An 18,230-nucleotide genomic window follows, 5' to 3' on the forward strand; every position below is an offset into this window, starting at 1 on the left:
GCAATAACGTCTACCCAAACTTTGAGATCTCCTTGGGACCTACTTTTTGGTCCAAGATTGTCATTTCTGATGCCAGTACTATAGAAGTGCGAGAGCTCATATTTCTGGCCTCAGATCCTACCATAAGTGTGTGCTTATCTAATGCTACCATGGGCAACCCATTCATATCTACCCTTGAGCTTCATCAGATCGGTGCTTCGATGTACTTCACTGGCTTTGAAAACCAGTTTTATCTCAGTACCTCTGCCCGGATTAATTTTGGTGCAGAAAGTGAAGAGCCTGTCATCAGCTGGGAAGTATCTCAATGTCGTATATTTTGCTCGTCTCATTCGCGAGAGAAACGTTAGCTCTTTCTCCAACGGTGAATTGATTATCTGGAGTCCAATAAAGCCCAATCTCGTCAAAGAAACTCTGAGATCCTCCACAATCCAAGCTTAAAAAACCTGACGAATGAAATCATTGCAGTTCTTTCGTTTCTGGAGCTGCCTGGCATTGCTCTCTGGCACAGCCATATTTGCCTCTTCATCTTCAGCATCTTCTTGATTATTGAGGTCAACCGGAAGTTCAGCATCTGCAGTGTCAGATCGGACGAGATCTGAAAGGCAATTGCCAGGATTTTCAGCCTTCTGCTTGCAGGCTTCCTGCTTTTCAGTTTCAGCCTCTGGTTTCAGCAGTACCTCAGTTTCCTCAGAAATTTCACCTTCAGCATCATCATTTTCGATATCTTCAGCATTTCACGATCTTCAGCATCATTTTCCAAATTATTCTGAGCACCATCAGCTTCCTCACTTGACTCGGAGTTTTCATCCTCCTCCTCTTCTTCCTCCTCCTCCTCAAGAGCCTGGCTCTGAAGTGATTCTATCACACCCATTAGCTCTCTGTTTACCTGTCATGGATGTCAAAGCCTCATGAGCCTACCGACACAACAAAACATATTAACCAGACTGATAACGTAGAAATGCTTCAACCATTCCCATCCACGTGATCGTTAATTGGCTTTTAAACCTATTCCTTTGGATGATCTTTAATTCTAAAGCACATTTTAGGGCCTTCAAAATTTCAAAGCCATCGTATTATACAAGCTCCAATGTGAAAATGCCAAATGACAACATAGAAGTCCCCCCATCTAAAATAGGATAATGAAATCCTGAGAAAATAATTGTGCCGCACCTGTGGATTTTGAAGAAAATCGGAAATGTCAATTGAACATGAGTAAGAGAGACTATTCGAGGGAAAACAAGCCGGAGGAGCTAGAGTTACCATTGTTCGCTTTCAACGCGATTGCTTTGGCAACCAAGAACTTCAGCGACGAAAACAAGCTTGGGCAAGGCGGTTTTGGCTGTGTTTACGAGGTGAGTGCTCCTTTTCCAAAAGCCAAATGTGGCTAGATAAATGTCAATGTAGGAAGCATCTCGAGAGCTTCATTTGTTTCTTTGTGTTTCAGTGTAGGATTGAAGAAGGCCCAGTAGTGGCGGTCAAAAGGCTCTCGAAGAATTCCGGGCAGGGAATGGAAGAATTCAAGAACGAGGTTCAATTGATTGCTCGGCTTCAACACCGAAATCTCGTGCGACTTATCAGCTGCTATGTCGAGATGGACGAGAAGATCCTAATCTACGAGTACATGGAGCATAAGAGTCTGGATTCGGTTCTATTTAGTACGTTCCTGGAATTACTCTTCTTCACTTTTCATGTTGTCAAAATGGACCGGAAATGTTCAAGTTTTGGTTTCAGGATCATCACTGACTAGTCTCTGCAGGTAAAACCAAGAGCTCCATGTTAAATTGGGAGCGGCGGTTTAACATCATTTGCGGGATCGCTCGAGGTCTTCTTTATCTTCATCAGGACTCCAGATTCAGAATCATACATAGGGATCTCAAAGCAAGCAACATCTTGCTCGACGGGGAATTGAACCGCAAAATCTCGGACTTTGGCATGGCTAGGATTTTTGGTAGAGATCAGGTCGAGGTGAATACGAAGAGAGTTGTTGGCACATAGTAAGTACCATGGAACATTGATTTAACACATTCCAGGATCACATTTCTGAAATTGCACTAATTCCATTTTGCTTAAAACTGCAGTGGGTACATGGTCCCAGAATATGCCATGGACGGACAATTTTCAGAGAAGTCTGATGTGTTCAGCTTTGGCGTGTTGGTCTTGGAGATTATAAGTGGTAAAAAGAACAGGGGATTCTATTATGCGAACAACGAACTGAACCTTCTTGGACATGTAAGTATGGACAGATGCTCATCCATCAAAAGATGAATAATTATCCGAAACAGAACTTCATATATATGCCATCTGATTGACATTGCTAGTGAAGTGTTTCTTTTTTGTCCTGTAACTAGATATAACTGAACGTTGTCTTGTTAATTGCAGTCATGGAAGTTGTGGAAAGAAGGGAAGGGCTTGGAGCTACTGGATTCAGCAGTGGGAGATGCATACTCGATGAATGAAGTACTGAGATGCATCCAGGTCGGCCTTTTGTGCGTCCAAGAGCATGCAGATGATAGGCCGGTCATGTCGTCTGTGGTCTTGATGCTGAGCAGCGAAAACCCAACGATGCCACACCCTAAAAATCCCGGCTTTTGCTTAGGAAGGGCTATAGAGACGGATTCATCATCAAACAAGCATGACAGGACATGCACTGTGAACCAAGTTACAGTCACAATGCTTGATGCCAGATAGAGATCATTGTCATACCCCGATCCAATACATTTGTACATCTGAAACTCCAGAGATTTCTGTTCATATATATGTTTTCTCAGTCCTTCCTTCTGCTCAATTTTTTATTTTATTTTATTTTATTTAGTATACTTTGATTTTCAAAAATTTCTTTTGTATTTGTTGTTGGGGAGATAGGAGGGGGTTTTGCCAATTTTGGTCCAGACATGAAGTTCATTGGTCTATATGTGTCCGAAGAAAAAGTCTTTGACATTGATCCAATACAACTCAAAACAGTGACTCTAGCAATGTGATGAAGTTCACAGAAACCAGAGACATTGTTGCAATTGCAACTGTAATTCAATGCTGAAGTAATCGCTTATGCTCTGTCCATCATGATTTCTCAACCGGCTCAGACCAATTTCTTGTCTTTTTTTTCTTTTTTTTTTAAATTATTAGGTGAAACTAAGAACTGGACGTTGCACAGAACCAGACATAAGATATATAGAGCAAGGATCATCATCTTCATTTGTAGCAATAGACCCTTAAGACTGGGTTGTTGACAATACAACTAACTTCACCCTCTTGATGTTTCAGTCAGCGTGAGAAATGAGAACTATTCTCCATGGTAAATCAGGCACAGAACAGCAGTAAAGTCTCAGCATATTTGTCGACTGAACAACGTACCTTGCGAAACTGAAACAGCGAGTTTCATTAGAATTTGAAGCAGTTCAGAATAAATAGAAGGTAAAATGACAGAATAAATCTCAACCTTTCAAAGATTTTTTAATTTAATCCACCCTTTCAATCCCATGTAACAGAAGAAATCGATATTTCGAATTTATTTCAAATCTATCAGAGGTTTTTTAGCAGCATTTATAAAAATGATTATTCTTTTTATCGAGTTTCAATTAGGTCCCTACTTCTTCTTTTTTCCAGTTTGTTTGTGGGCTTTTCTTCAATCCCTTTATGGTCTTTTATCTTTTAAACCGAACAAATATTTATCAGGCTTTATAAAAGTTCTTTTATTTATTAAAGATCTATAAGTTTTTTTGTTTGAATAGAAAATAAAAAGCCTTTTTTCTCAACAAAAATACCGCCTTGATGCGAATTTCGTAAATCCGCAAAGCTAAAACGGGCAAAAGGGTAATTAAAATATAGATTTTAGAGGGAGTTTAGCCTTGTGATAGATTTGTTATGAGTTTCAAGAGGTAAGGATTTATTCTAGTAACCTAAAATGACGAGGATAAAATTGAAAAGAGGAGAAACGAAGAGTGACTTTTATCGCTACCATAAAAAATAATTGAAGGGTTAGAAAAATTGGAAAGGAGTAAATAATAAAAAAGTTCCCATGGTTATATCAACTTATGGCTTCAAACCCAACCACGGGCAGCGCAATTAGTGTGCGTTCTCTCTCTTATCGCCAAGGTCGAGAGTTCGAACCTTCTTGTTGCTAAAGTGTCTTAAGTGAAGGCCCTGGTATTGGGGTTCTAGGCTAGCCCTCTCCAGGTACTGACATTTAAATAGCGGCATGTGGCAAGGCAGCGAGCATTAGTGAGTCGTGTGAATCCGAATAGCGTAAGCAGAAGGGGGTTCCAGCGGATCCTGGATATTAAAAAAAAAAAAATTCTATGGCTTCAATATAATAATTGAGCAGGAAAAAAAACACAATATAAAATGCAAAAAAGGTAGAAGATAAGATCAGGAACCGCGAGAAATGATTTTTCCATTCAAACTGCAGGCCGATACAAGTCAATCGTACCGACAAATTTCATTTCTTCTAGAAAGAATACTATAATCACTCGCCGTTACCTGCCACAAACCATATTATAGCAAAAAACAGTTGATTTTTTGACTTTTTGACCAGAAATATTTTACATGTGCGGCGAAGGATGCCTTTTCCATTCTTTATGAACAGTTTTTCCTAGAATCTAGTGAATGTCGTAATGGAGTTGTCTTATTGAATTTCAATCATGTAACGACCTGGATGTGTCATGAAGACAAGATTTCCTATTGTCGAGGCCTTTAAAATAATATTTCTACCTCTTGAATAAGTAAGAGATGACGACACAAAATGTGCTTAAACATCTTCTCAATATTCAATGTGAACTTTGATTTTTTTTTTTTTTACTCAATGTAATCCTTCCGTTAAAATTCTTTATGGTGTCAACTAATGCAAACAATGATGTCATTCGTTTGAGTATGCTTGCATCCACATATAGCTCGACATATCGTCTATGTCACGCTTCTCTCTATACAAAAGGATAAAGAGCACTAGCAAACCTCTCATACCAATTGGTTAGGGGTGGGCATTGGATCATGCTGACCCTAGCCAACTAGGCCCATGCCTAAGCACGAACCATTGGTTGGCAGGCTAAATGATCTAGGGATCCTGATGGGCTAGCCTAGGCTTGGCTATTGAAGGATGCATTGTCACTAGCGATTGGGTTGATGAGAAATGGGAATTATGTTATCGAATTCTAACGTTTAAGAAGTTGCTATTCCCACATGATTTCTAAAAATGTGGCCACCAAAATAATGAGAGCAGTGAATTAGTTTGACATTTTTTTTATTAAATCTTCATATCACCTTATATAATGCCAACATGAACACCTCCCTAATCCAACAGATAATTCCTAATTGCGATGGGATTTTCTTCTATGTGAGTGTACCACCACATTTACTTATGTGTGCGAGATGGTCTCTGCTAGTTTTATGATTCCATGGCCATCGAACTTGGTCGTTTGAATATAGTGAATCATTCTTCGCAGGCATAAGAGCTGGAGATCATGTACATGACGCAGGGAAGGAAAGATGAGAAGTTCTCTTTAGACATAAGAATAATGTGGAATTCAGCCTAGAATATAAATAAAGACGCATACGTGGGAAGGGGCCCCAACTGCTCCATCAACAGTTATCTACAGCCGTGCCTCGAAGCTGAGTATAGGGCTATGGCCCATGTCGACAAGATTTTCTTTGATAGCACGATTCCGTGGTAGGAGCCTTGCCCAGGGGACGGGGTAGCCCCGACTTCCATAGGTCCAGGTTGTCGCGACCCAATTTTTTCGGTGGGTGTGAACCACCTAAGGTTTGGCTAATGGATTGTTAAGCCTAGACTTAACTCGGGCTCTCCCAAGCCCATACCAATTCACGACTTAGGTTCAAGTTTATAACATGCAAATGATTAATATCTAGGAGTCGCCACTAATCTATTTTTGGTGGGTCGATTAGAAACCCAAGCAAAGTAACGGGAGATTTACTTTACTCCTATGAACCAGAGATTTATGAGTTCGGGGACTTGGTTACGCTAGATTTCTCTAACGCCCTTTCGGTACCTTTCTCTTTTATTTCGAAAATGTTTGGCAGGCAGCTTGAATTGATTTTAAAATTATTCTCCTAACATGTGAGGCGATCATGCGGGTGCGCAAACCACCAATTTAACATCCAAGAAAGCAATGAATAAATTGCAGGACTTACCTCGTAGCAACGAAAGCATCTGCGTTGTTAGTTTAGAATTCACATTAGCAGTCCTAGATATGATTTCTAATTAACACGCAATTTTTGTTTTGTTTTCACTTAATTAATGAAAATCATGCTTTATGCAATGCATGCCACTAATTTAACATGAAATGATATGACATGGCGACATGACTTAGCTATATGACCTAAGCGATATGACATAAATAAGCATGTAGTCTATCATGAAATGAGATGGATTTATTCTAAAAATAATTTTTTTGTATTTTCCATGAGATTCGAAGTTAAAGAAATGCAACACTTAAATATGCAATCTAAATTAATCTAATGACCTACTTCTAATGACGGGCAATTTCTAATTAAATGAACCTAACAAAAATCACTAAATGACGTGCATTGTATAAACCTAATTCTATATGACGTGCACATGATTTTTATTTTCCTAATAAGCATGCAATCTATCATAATATGCAATGACGTGTAAAGAATGCTCTAATTCTAAATTTTTTATGAAATTCGAAACTTAAAATTGCCAAATAATTAAACGTGCAATTTAAATTAACGAGAAGAAAATATGATATCCTAAATTAATGTTTTTGGTCTTTTTATTTAAGAAATTCGAAATAAATTTCCTATCCTAAACATGCAACATAACATTAAAACCAGTAACATCCTAACATGCATTTAACCTAACTCAATTATTATTATTTTTTTGGGTTTTTACTTTACGGGAGCAATCAAATAAAGGCATCGAGAACAGCACAGCAACAAATCAAGCAAGATATCATCCATGTCCATTTAATTTTGGAAATAAATTGACGAGTCGTATCTCGCGCATGAGATCGGATCGGCCAATTTTTAAATAAAAATCACGAATCGTATCTCGAACGTGAGATCGGATTGGTGATTTTTCCGTGCGATGCGGGTCGTATTTCGAGCATGAAATCGGACCATCAATCATATGCACGTTGCGGAATTAGGAAGATTTCCTAATTTAGGAGGCTACTCGAGTTGTGAATATCATGGCATATCGGGAATTTCCACCATGCGCACCAATGAATATATCAAATAAGGAAACGAAATTTTCGGAAATCAAAATAGACAATTCTTTTACCTAATCCGAATATTGCCTTCCAAATTTGGACTTTGCACAATCGGATAGGGATTGCAATCGGGGCAACAGTGCGGTGGATGGCAGTCGTCCACGGAGGGGCTTGCGGTGAGAATTCGGTGAGATAAGGCTGGATTTTTGTTGGTGTGCCCGAAGCCCTCACGATCGTCCGCGAGCCTTTTCCGTGTAATCCTCTTCACGGCCGTCTCTTGTCCACTAAGACCCTCTGCTACGTCCACAAATATGTGTCCGTGTGTTGCAGAATGCAAAAATGGGGGAAGACGTCAATATGGTGATGATCAGAATATGGGATCATTCATGAGACTATGCTTAAATAAATAAATAAATAGATAAAAGACACATGGCAAGATTTTAATCAAAGAAGAAGCCAAGGCATGAATCAAATATCCCGTCCTGCATGTGTCGTGTTCCCTTCACGTCTCTGTGCTGAGCGGGGGTTCATCAGGAAGCTGCAAGCGTCTCGGGGGAAAATTGCTGGCGCCAATGTGCTTGGTTTGTCTCAAGGAAATCCAGGCTTCGTCAATGGGGCTTAGATCTGATCGGACTTCGCCGAGGAGGGACACGGCAGCTCTTTGCGTTGTTGATGTTGTGGGATAGCGAGCGTGGGCAGCAACAACTCGTCGGGATGGTGTCAAGTGGTAACAGGTTCTTCGGGATGGCGAGCAACGGTTAGTGGACTTGCGGGTTAACCCTGCGATGGCGAGCTGTGATAGTTCACGAGGTGGCTCTGGATCTCGTCAACACTGGACTGGATTCTCAATGTGTGATAGTTCACCGCTGGAACTTCGTTGGACACGCCACAAGAGATTAAGACCGAGGAAGATTTGTGGTGAAATTCCCCGAGCCTTTTCTTCTCCCTCTCCACGTGATCAGAAAGTGGCCATCATCTTTGTGGCAGAACACATGTGTTCTCCTGTTTTGGCCGTGAGTATTATTCAAGTTCTGCACTCACGATTTCTCTTGGTCCATGTGTAGGACTTCTCCTCTTTGTTTCTTGACTCACGTGTATCTCTTTGTGCTCTTGAGAATAAAGTCTGCCGACCTCTCTCTGTGTGCCGTATGTATCAATGTGTGGCCTCTACTGAAACCCTACGCGAAAACCTTTTTATAGGCTGAAGATTAGGGTTTTATTTTCCTTTTCAAATCAGCATCCGCGAAGATTTCTTTTTCGCACGCAATATCACTTTTCTTTTATTTTCCACATCTCCTGATTTTATCACCTAAAGATAAGATTGCATCCCGATTTTCTTAAATTCCAAAAATCCACCGTAATATTATTTCAAATCTCAATTTAGGTAATTATTGTCATTAAAAGAAAATGGGCTCGGGCCAATTTACTTGCTTCGTGGGCTTAGTCCGACCTGCCAAATTAAAGCTTAGAACTACTAAATCAAACCCATTTGTCACCGACCCAATGTAAATGCAAATTAAGAAACAAATGCACCTAAAACTATATGCTATGCAATTAACTATTTTTTCCGGAATAAAATTAACCCTAATTTTTTAATGCAATAAATGACTAAGCGGGTCGCCAAAATTTAGGTGTCAACAGCTGCCCCTCTTTGAAGGTGAGCTCGAAGAGATTGCCTTCAAAGACAAATTGAGACCTAAATTTTGGTCATGCACATGCAATGAATGATTTTTTCTTGGAAAATGAATTCCATTTTTTAATGCAAATTATATGATGCATGGAAATGCTAATGCAAATGATAGATGAACCTACCTGAAATAACTTACCTTCGAGGAGGATAGAGTAACTCGAGGTAGTGGGTGTTACTTGTCCAGACCCGTACCATTCTACGGTCGCCTAGAATAGTAACATGACTTTGTGAAGATGCTGCTTTCCCAGGACCCGTACCATTCTACGGTCGCCCAAAGTATGGCAGAAAGGAGCTGCTTTCTCGGACCCGTACCATTCTACTACGGTCGCCCAATACAGCAGAAAAGTTTTGTAAAGAACTGCTTTCCTAGGACCCGTACCATTCTACGGTCGCCCAAGACGGCAGAAATGTTTTGTAAGGAAATGCTTTCCCAGGACCCGTACCATTCTACGGTCGCCCAAAGACGGCAGAAATGTTTTGTAAGGAACTGTTTTCCCAGACCCGTACCATTCTACGGTCGCCTAGTACAGCAGAAAGGTTTTGTCTAGGACCCGTACCATTCTACGGTCGCCTAAACGGGATTCATTTTCCAGGACCCGTACCATTCTACGGTCGCCTGAATAAGGAATAGGTGTTGTCAAGGACCCGTACCATTCTACGGTCGCCTCAACGAAGAAAATTATTTTTCCAGGACCCGTACCATTCTACGGTCGCCTGAATGAAGAAATTGCTTTTCCAGGACCCGTACCATTCTACGGTCGCTGTTAGAGCAATAAATGTTGTCTAGGACCCGTACCATTCTACGGTCGCCTAGATTGAGGTTTTGCTTGGCTAGGACCCGAACCATTCTTCGGTCGCCCAACCTTGCGACAGAAATCATCTAACCAGACCCGAACCATTCTTCGGTCGCCTTAATCGATTGAATCTGGAGGAAAAATCTTTGGGGAACAACTCAATTGAGTGTCGGTATGCTTAAAAGGGAATACCTGTGCAATGACAAATATTCAAGGTATGGATAGAGATATACTTACCTGGTGATATCTCTGATTCCTGGGGATATGACTTTTGAAATTTAGATATCATGTGGAGGTCTTCCACTTCATGGTGGAGGCTTCTAATATCATGAAACATTCTGAAAGGAACTTGAATTACCTGTCAGACATAGTTTAGAGCAAAAACTGATATGCATTCATCAAAGAGATAGACAAACTGAGCTAGTCTAGAATGCATATTTCAAAATTCAGTGAGATTTTTATCAACTCAATCGGGGTTCATGCATAATGACCTTTGCATCACCCAAATTTCCACTGGAGAGAATTGTCGTTCAAGACAACGACATGGATTTCTTAAAAATGCTAAATGAGAGACTTTTAGTTAAAAAGGACTTTCACTCACTCTCGTTTAGAATAGCTATTTTGTGAGAATCACCTAATCTCATCATCATATCAACAAGGATCCAAGTATTCTCGCAAGCGGTACGATCTTACCAATCTGAGAGGTCTTTAATAGGGACCATAATGTGGGCTTGGTCAATGGCTTAACAAAGGGACTCTTCGAGTCAAGGCAATTAAAAGAACAATTCTATAATTATCTCCGGGTTTACAAGTCAAGAACCCTGCAAAATGAGAAAGAAATAATCTTGCTCGCACTTCTTCGAGCGATGCTTATAAACATATGAACTCCTACGTTAATTTAAGTGCCATAATCTGAAGAGACTTTGTGAGGGACGTAACGTAGGTTAGGTTCATGGGTTGAGAAATGAAAGGATCATCATGCTCAAAATGTGTATAAAGGGTGAAAGTTGGTGATCATCTTGGCATTGCCACCAGTTTTCTTTTTCATCATCGGGGATTGTCTTCATGAAATGCCCCATTGATTGTAAAACTCAACTTTTGAGTTCTTTGAGTATTGCTCCATTGGAGATACAATCTTTTTACAACAGATAGTCTTTATCTTGACTATCTTTTTCATCTATGGGCATCATCGACCTTGCTTTTATCAAGCACACTGTTTTTTCATGCCCCTAGTTCTTGTTCATTTTTTCTTCACTTTTTTCATGGGCATTGGCCTTGCTTTTACCAGGCACACTGCTTTTTCATGCCCCTTAGTTCTATTTTGATTTCTATGCATGCGTAAAATAATGACACTTGAACTTTCAAGGGTCTTCATATGCCTTTTGCCTTGCCCCAAAGGTGGGGATAATCACCAACTGGGTTTAAAAAGAAATGAAATTGTAGGCTCAAGTGGGCTATGCAAAGGATATAAGCATGTAGGATAGAGAAAAAAAATGCTCTTCGTCATCCTAAGGCACTTAAATTACCATATGAATTCATTGTAATAGCACGACTTGAAAATTGATGTAAGTGAAAGCAAGAAAATTTCAATCCATTTTCTTCACTTTATGGTGCTATCTTACCCTCCAATTTGCCCCAATGTGGGGTGGTTCTTGACAGGGATAATTTGAAAGAATTTCCACAAGTGTATGGAGCTCAAAGGGGTTAAGCAATGGATTATATGTAGTGTTTGGGATAGAGAAATGAATTGCCTCTCATCATTTCGGTTATCGTACCTTTCGAGAGAACTCTTTACCTCACAGATATGGAACTTCCTACATTCATCTCACAAGTGTATCAAGTGTATAAGTAAGGGACTGTGTATAGGATAGGGCTTGCCTTTCATCATCCTGATACGTCTCATTTAGTATTCTTAAACATTAATGTCACTCCATTGAGTTGTCTATCTTGATAAATCTCCACATGAAATTGGTGAGCTAAATGAAAATTTTCTTCAGCAACTTTAAGCATGAAAAGCTTTTGTGGCTTCAAACAAACAGTTTACCATACTAAAAAAAATTCTCTTATAAGTATGAAAACATGATTGCAAGCATTCATTCAATGAAATGTCCTACGAAGGGACTGTCTCAGCAATGGATGTCCTTGGATTGAAAATCCGCTTTTGATTTGATGAATACTTCGTTCTTGCTTTTGCCCCTGTACAAGAGAACGTGCATGAATAGGATACTATGCAACTCAAAGTAAATTCAAATTGCACAACCATTTTGGCTTGGATCGAGATTTTGTCTCAGTCATGTCACTACTAGAATTTGTAGCGCCCCCAATTCGTCATCTGCAAGGAAAAGAACAAAGCGTCATCTCCCAAAATTATTTATGTTTAAAGACGAGATGTACCTCTTTCATCAAAGATGGATGATCTTCTTTTAACTTGCCCCTCATTTAATGGGCGAGAATGAAAATTCCGTCAAGCATGGAAATGGAACACACTTTGTTTGGCCCTTCAAGATGGATATTTCAAGTAGTATCGAGATGTGACCGACATTAACTCTTTAGAAACTTGTTGAGTAACAATTGAACCAATTGCAACCTGATGTGCCTTTTTCAGATGCTTTCTTATCGGGTCAAGAAAGTAATGCTCTGAAACATGAAGTAAATGAGTCAGAAAATTAAACAAGGCTAATCTAATGCATGCTTTTGGAAAATGCTTGAAAATGATCTTTTTTTTCTTTTGGAAATTTTTTGGATGAGGAAGCATGAAGAAGCCCAGTTCTCAGAATTCTCCTTGGATGATATTTTCTTTTCATTGTTGGATATCGTCACCGAGCTAGTTTGGTGTACCCCATCATGTCCTCAAAACAAAACTTGTAATTCTATTGATATTCATCAATCAAATTACATTTATTGGAATGTGATGCTCAAGCACAGAAGAAATTGAAATCAATCCCTAAAAGCAATAAGAATTTCCATGCAGGGAAGGTGCATGCCCCTAATTAAATGAGGAAATGGAACAACTTAGGATCATGAATCATGTGTACTTGAATTCTTCACCCTTCTTGATCTTGTGAGGCGAACCCTTCAGGTCAGATATTTTTCTCTCTATATATGTCACTGGTCTCTTCATGATGGCATCAAATTTGGCTACCTCAGGAAAATCATACGGTTCAAAAAGTCTTCTTGGCTCTCTCCTTAGAGTCACAATTTCTCATCGAAGATAGATCGCAACACTTTTGCTTGATGAGATTAGCTCTTTTTGATTCGTCATTTTAGCTCTCGATCATGAACAAATGGGTGAGCGGGATCGTTCCATAATCACCTAATTCAAATGAACGGAACATGTAAAGCATGAGGATAAATAAAAAGTCGATCCATGACAATGATCTAATCGATTTTTCCATTTTTTTCATTTATTCATGAAAAGTTCTTACAAGAAGGGCATTTCCTAAAATGGACTAGGAAAATAAAGATAGACACCCTAACAAGACCAAATTTCCTAAACATGAATTGAAAACAAATTCTCCAAAGCTTCTTTTTGGCAAATGATTCATTGCATAGCAATTTCCTCATTTCATTTCTAATTGACAAATGAATTAGATCAAACGACTAATCTAGATTGTCATGGATGGACCAAAAGTAAATTGCATAGTATAGGGATAGAAGACTTACTTCACCAAGGAAAATCAATGGCAATCACATAGACATGCGCATGATAAGTGGCTCGATTTCTACTCTATAAGGCTTATCAAGGTGGAGCCACAAGGATGATCGGACTAGCCACGAGCTTGTGGACTATGTCGGGTCCTCATGACTCCGGCTTGGTCAAAGAGCCGACCCGGGTCGCGAGCATGCGGACCGAGGTGGGTACTCTTGACACCATGAAAGAAACTTCGGGATTGAGATGGGCGACTCGCACCGCGAGCATGCGGTCGGAGTGGCAAACATCTCAATACCATCCTAGATGATTCTAATGCGGCCCCGGAGTCCGGCGGCAGGTTGTGTGTGCAATAGTGTAGTGCAAATGCAAGGCATGCACAACAGTTTATATCAAGCAACACTTCGTGTATGAAAATAAACCATACATTCCTACATCTCCCTGCAAAACAAAGGTCAGCAAACACTTCCCTTATACCTCCCATCCTGCAAGAACATTTAACACCTTAAATGTTAGGGACGTACCTGGAATCCTCGCTGCCAAACAAAAATTCTTTCAAAAGAAAAGAAAAAATTGGCCTAAGTCCACTAAGAGTTTTAATTCAAGTCCCCAGCGGAGTCGCCAAGCTGTCGCGACCCAATTTTTTCGGTGGGTGTGAACCACCTAAGGTTTGGCTAATGGATTGTTAAGCCTAGACTTAACTCGGGCTCTCCCAAGCCCATACCAATTCACGACTTAGGTTCAAGTTTATAACATGCAAATGATTAATATCTAGGAGTCGCCACTAATCTATTTTTGGTGGGTCGATTAGAAACCCAAGCAAAGTAACGGGAGATTTACTTTACTCCTATGAACCAGAGATTTATGAGTTCGGGGGACTTGGTTACGCTAGATTTCTCTAACGCCCTTTCGGTACCTTTCTCTTTTATTTCGAAAAATGTTTGGCAGGCAGCTTGAATTGATTTTAAAATTATTCTCCTAACATGTGAGGCGATCATGCGGGTGCGCAAACCACCAATTTAACATCCAAGAAAGCAATGAATAAATTGCAGGACTTACCTCGTAGCAACGAAAGCATCTGCGTTGTTAGTTTAGAATTCACATTAGCAGTCCTAGATATGATTTCTAATTAACACGCAATTTTTGTTTTGTTTTCACTTAATTAATGAAAATCATGCTTTATGCAATGCATGCCACTAATTTAACATGAAATGATATGACATGGCGACATGACTTAGCTATATGACCTAAGCGATATGACATAAATAAGCATGTAGTCTATCATGAAATGAGATGGATTTATTCTAAAAATAATTTTTTTTTTTTGTATTTTCCATGAGATTCGAAGTTAAAGAAATGCAACACTTAAATATGCAATCTAAATTAATCTAATGACCTACTTCTAATGACGGGCAATTTCTAATTAAATGAACCTAACAAAAATCACTAAATGACGTGCATTGTATAAACCTAATTCTATATGACGTGCACATGATTTTTATTTTCCTAATAAGCATGCAATCTATCATAATATGCAATGACGTGTAAAGAATGCTCTAATTCTAAATTTTTTATGAAATTCGAAACTTAAAATTGCCAAATAATTAAACGTGCAATTTAAATTAACGAGAAGAAAATATGATATCCTAAATTAATGTTTTTGGTCTTTTTATTTAAGAAATTCGAAATAAATTTCCTATCCTAAACATGCAACATAACATTAAAACCAGTAACATCCTAACATGCATTTAACCTAACTCAATTATTATTATTTTTTTTTGGGTTTTTACTTTACGGGAGCAATCAAATAAAGGCATCGAGAACAGCACAGCAACAAATCAAGCAAGATATCATCCATGTCCATTTAATTTTGGAAATAAATTGACGAGTCGTATCTCGCGCATGAGATCGGATCGGCCAATTTTTAAATAAAAATCACGAATCGTATCTCGAACGTGAGATCGGATTGGTGATTTTTCCGTGCGATTGCGGGTCGTATTTCGAGCATGAAATCGGACCATCAATCATATGCACGTTGCGGAATTAGGAAGATTTCCTAATTTAGGAGGCTACTCGAGTTGTGAATATCATGGCATATCGGGAATTTCCACCATGCGCACCAATGAATATATCAAATAAGGAAACGAAATTTTCGAAATCAAAATAGACAATTCTTTTACCTAATCCGAATATTGCCTTCCAAATTTGGACTTTGCGCAATCGGATAGGGATTGCAATCGGGGCAACAGTGCGGTGGATGGCAGTCGTCCACGGAGGGGCTTGCGGTGAGAATTCGGTGAGATAAGGCTGGATTTTTGTTGGTGTGCCCGAAGCCCTCACGATCGTCCGCGAGCCTTTTTCCGTGTAATCCTCTTCACGGCCGTCTCTTGTCCACTAAGACCCTCTGCTACGTCCACAAATATGTGTCCGTGTGTTGCAGAATGCAAAAATGGGGGAAGACGTCAATATGGTGATGATCAGAATATGGGATCATTCATGAGACTATGCTTAAATAAATAAATAAATAGATAAAAGACACATGGCAAGATTTTAATCAAAGAAGAAGCCAAGGCATGAATCAAATATCCCGTCCTGCATGTGTCGTGTTCCCTTCACGTCTCTGTGCTGAGCGGGGGTTCATCAGGAAGCTGCAAGCGTCTCGGGGGAAAATTGCTGGCGCCAATGTGCTTGGTTTGTCTCAAGGAAATCCAGGCTTCGTCAATGGGGCTTAGATCTGATCGGACTTCGCGAGGAGGGACACGGCAGCTCTTTGCGTTGTTGATGTTGTGGGATAGCGAGCGTGGGCAGCAACAACTCGTCGGGATGGTGTCAAGTGGTAACAGGTTCTTCGGGATGGCGAGCAACGGTTAGTGGACTTGCGGGTTAACCCTGCGATGGCGAGCTGTGATAGTTCACGAGGTGGCTCTGGATCTCGTCAACACTGGACTGGATTCTCAATGTGTGATAGTTCACCGCTGGAACTTCGTTGGACACGCCACAAGAGATTAAGACCGAGGAAGATTTGTGGTGAAATTCCCCGAGCCTTTTCTTCTCCCTCTCCACGTGATCAGAAAGTGGCCATCATCTTTGTGGCAGAACACATGTGTTCTCCCTGTTTTGGCCGTGAGTATTATTCAAGTTCTGCACTCACGATTTCTCTTGGTCCATGTGTAGGACTTCTCCTCTTTGTTTCTTGACTCACGTGTATCTCTTTGTGCTCTTGAGAATAAAGTCTGCCGACCTCTCTCTGTGTGCCGTATGTATCAATGTGTGCCTCTACTGAAACCCTACGCGAAAACCTTTTTATAGGCTGAAGATTAGGGTTTTATTTTCCTTTCAAATCAGCATCCGCGAAGATTTCTTTTTCGCACGCAATATCACTTTTCTTTATTTTCCACATCTCCTGATTTTATCACCTAAAGATAAGATTGCATCCCGATTTTCTTAAATTCCAAAAATCCACCGTAATATTATTTCAAATCTCAATTTAGGTAATTATTGTCATTAAAAGAAAATGGGCTCGGGCCAATTTACTTGCTTCGTGGGCTTAGTCCGACCTGCCAAATTAAAGCTTAGAACTACTAAATCAAACCCATTTGTCACCGACCCAATGTAAATGCAAATTAAGAAACAAATGCACCTAAAACTATATGCTATGCAATTAACTATTTTTTTTTTCCGAATAAAATTAACCCTAATTTTTTAATGCAATAAATGACTAAGCGGGTCGCCAAAATTTAGGTGTCAACACAGGTCTTACTAGCAATGATTTTTTTTGCGAATGCTATAGGAAATTTCATCTCTAGTTGGGGGTTTTGGTTCGAAGGTCAAAGCTCTCACGAGATCTCATTGGAATTCCCTGTCAGAATCGCTTTTGCTTTCTTTTCCTCTGGCTACTAAGATAGAAGATGTTGAAGAAGAAATGCGAGGTGATGACCATTTAAGGGACGGTTGTCCTTCATAATATCCTCTCCCTCTGAATTTGAGACTTAGAGTATCACATTATGAGCCCATGTGCACCATTTGATGAGGCAGGTCCACTAGGTTTTACATAAATTCCATTAGATTTATACAGCTTAGATGTGCGTTTTACCTGTCCACCTAATTATTTTTGCCGAAAATTGAAAACAAATCCTTGACATATCCTTGATGTTCCTAAAAATTCTAGTAAAAACATTACTTTCCCAAGCCACCAAGACATTTACGTACAAATTGATGCATGGGCTTATTACAATAGTCTCTCCATTCTTCTGCCATCAAGATTATTTTATATCATCCACTTGTCCATACCTCGAGCAAATTGTTTAATTAATGCTAAATTTATAATATGAATGTCAATTCAATTTTAAATTTTTTTAATTTTATCAATTTAATTCTAAATCTTAATAAGAAATTTCAGTATAATCATTTCTAATTAGTTTTATTGAAAATTACTGACGTAATAATACAGTCATATGAAATAAATATATATTAATATGTTAGTATTACTCTACAAAAATATTAAACGAGGGGCTTGGAATGTTATTTTGTCCTCGTGATATTTAATGTTGGCAGGTGACCTTTTGAGAGAGAGGGAGAGAAAGAGGCTTACCGAGGGCATTGATGGGACGGCGATGCATTGTTCACACGTCGGCTCCCAGTCAGACAATTCAACAGGCTTTGGTAGAGTAGGCGGTCTTCGTTTTTGACTTCTGGAACTTAAGCAAGAGGTGAGCTCCCTCGGACTACTTTTCTACCTATTATAGCCAAAATTGTTTACGTAGCAGCCTAGTCATAAAGATGTGGCCTTATTTAGTTTGGCTTTAGTAAAATATCCTTAGAAAAATGTAAATATTTTTGAGTTAAAGGAGATTTTTCGAAATGCAATTTAAAGTGCATTGGAAATAAATGCGGTTTGGTAAAAATTACATTTT

At 39.4% G+C, this 18,230-nt stretch overlaps 1 protein-coding gene across 2 annotated transcripts; it reads left to right on the top strand.

Annotated features, from left to right (window-relative positions):
- The first annotated feature begins 1,193 nt into the window (after positions 1 to 1,193).
- Positions 1,194 to 2,801, top strand: LOC120292867 (receptor-like serine/threonine-protein kinase SD1-8). 2 transcript variants are annotated; one of them, XM_039311368.1, is made up of 5 exons: positions 1,194 to 1,352; positions 1,445 to 1,655; positions 1,757 to 1,994; positions 2,079 to 2,229; positions 2,380 to 2,801. In XM_039311368.1, exons 1-5 carry the CDS (start codon positions 1,209 to 1,211, stop codon positions 2,686 to 2,688), a joined length of 1,053 nt encoding a protein of 350 aa, XP_039167302.1. In that variant the 5' UTR covers positions 1,194 to 1,208; the 3' UTR covers positions 2,689 to 2,801. The 2 variants fall into 2 exon arrangements, with proteins under 2 accessions (XP_039167302.1, XP_039167303.1); XM_039311369.1 differs by having other exon boundaries at positions 1,215 to 1,352; positions 1,450 to 1,655.
- Positions 2,802 to 18,230: the final 15,429 nt, after the last annotated feature.

The sequence above is a fragment of the Eucalyptus grandis genome, chromosome 4 (genome assembly GCF_016545825.1).
Source record: "Eucalyptus grandis isolate ANBG69807.140 chromosome 4, ASM1654582v1, whole genome shotgun sequence".
Taxonomy (NCBI): domain Eukaryota; kingdom Viridiplantae; phylum Streptophyta; class Magnoliopsida; order Myrtales; family Myrtaceae; genus Eucalyptus; species Eucalyptus grandis.

Bases quoted from the DNA above. Each gene is read 5' to 3' on its own strand.
- LOC120292867 (XM_039311368.1), top strand. From the start codon at position 1,209: ATGAGTAAGAGAGACTATTCGAGGGAAAACAAGCCGGAGGAGCTAGAG. The intron at 1,995-2,078 runs GTAAGTACCATG...TTAAAACTGCAG, and splicing joins AAGAGAGTTGTTGGCACATA to TGGGTACATGGTCCCAGAAT. The intron at 2,230-2,379 runs GTAAGTATGGAC...TGTTAATTGCAG, and splicing joins AACTGAACCTTCTTGGACAT to TCATGGAAGTTGTGGAAAGA.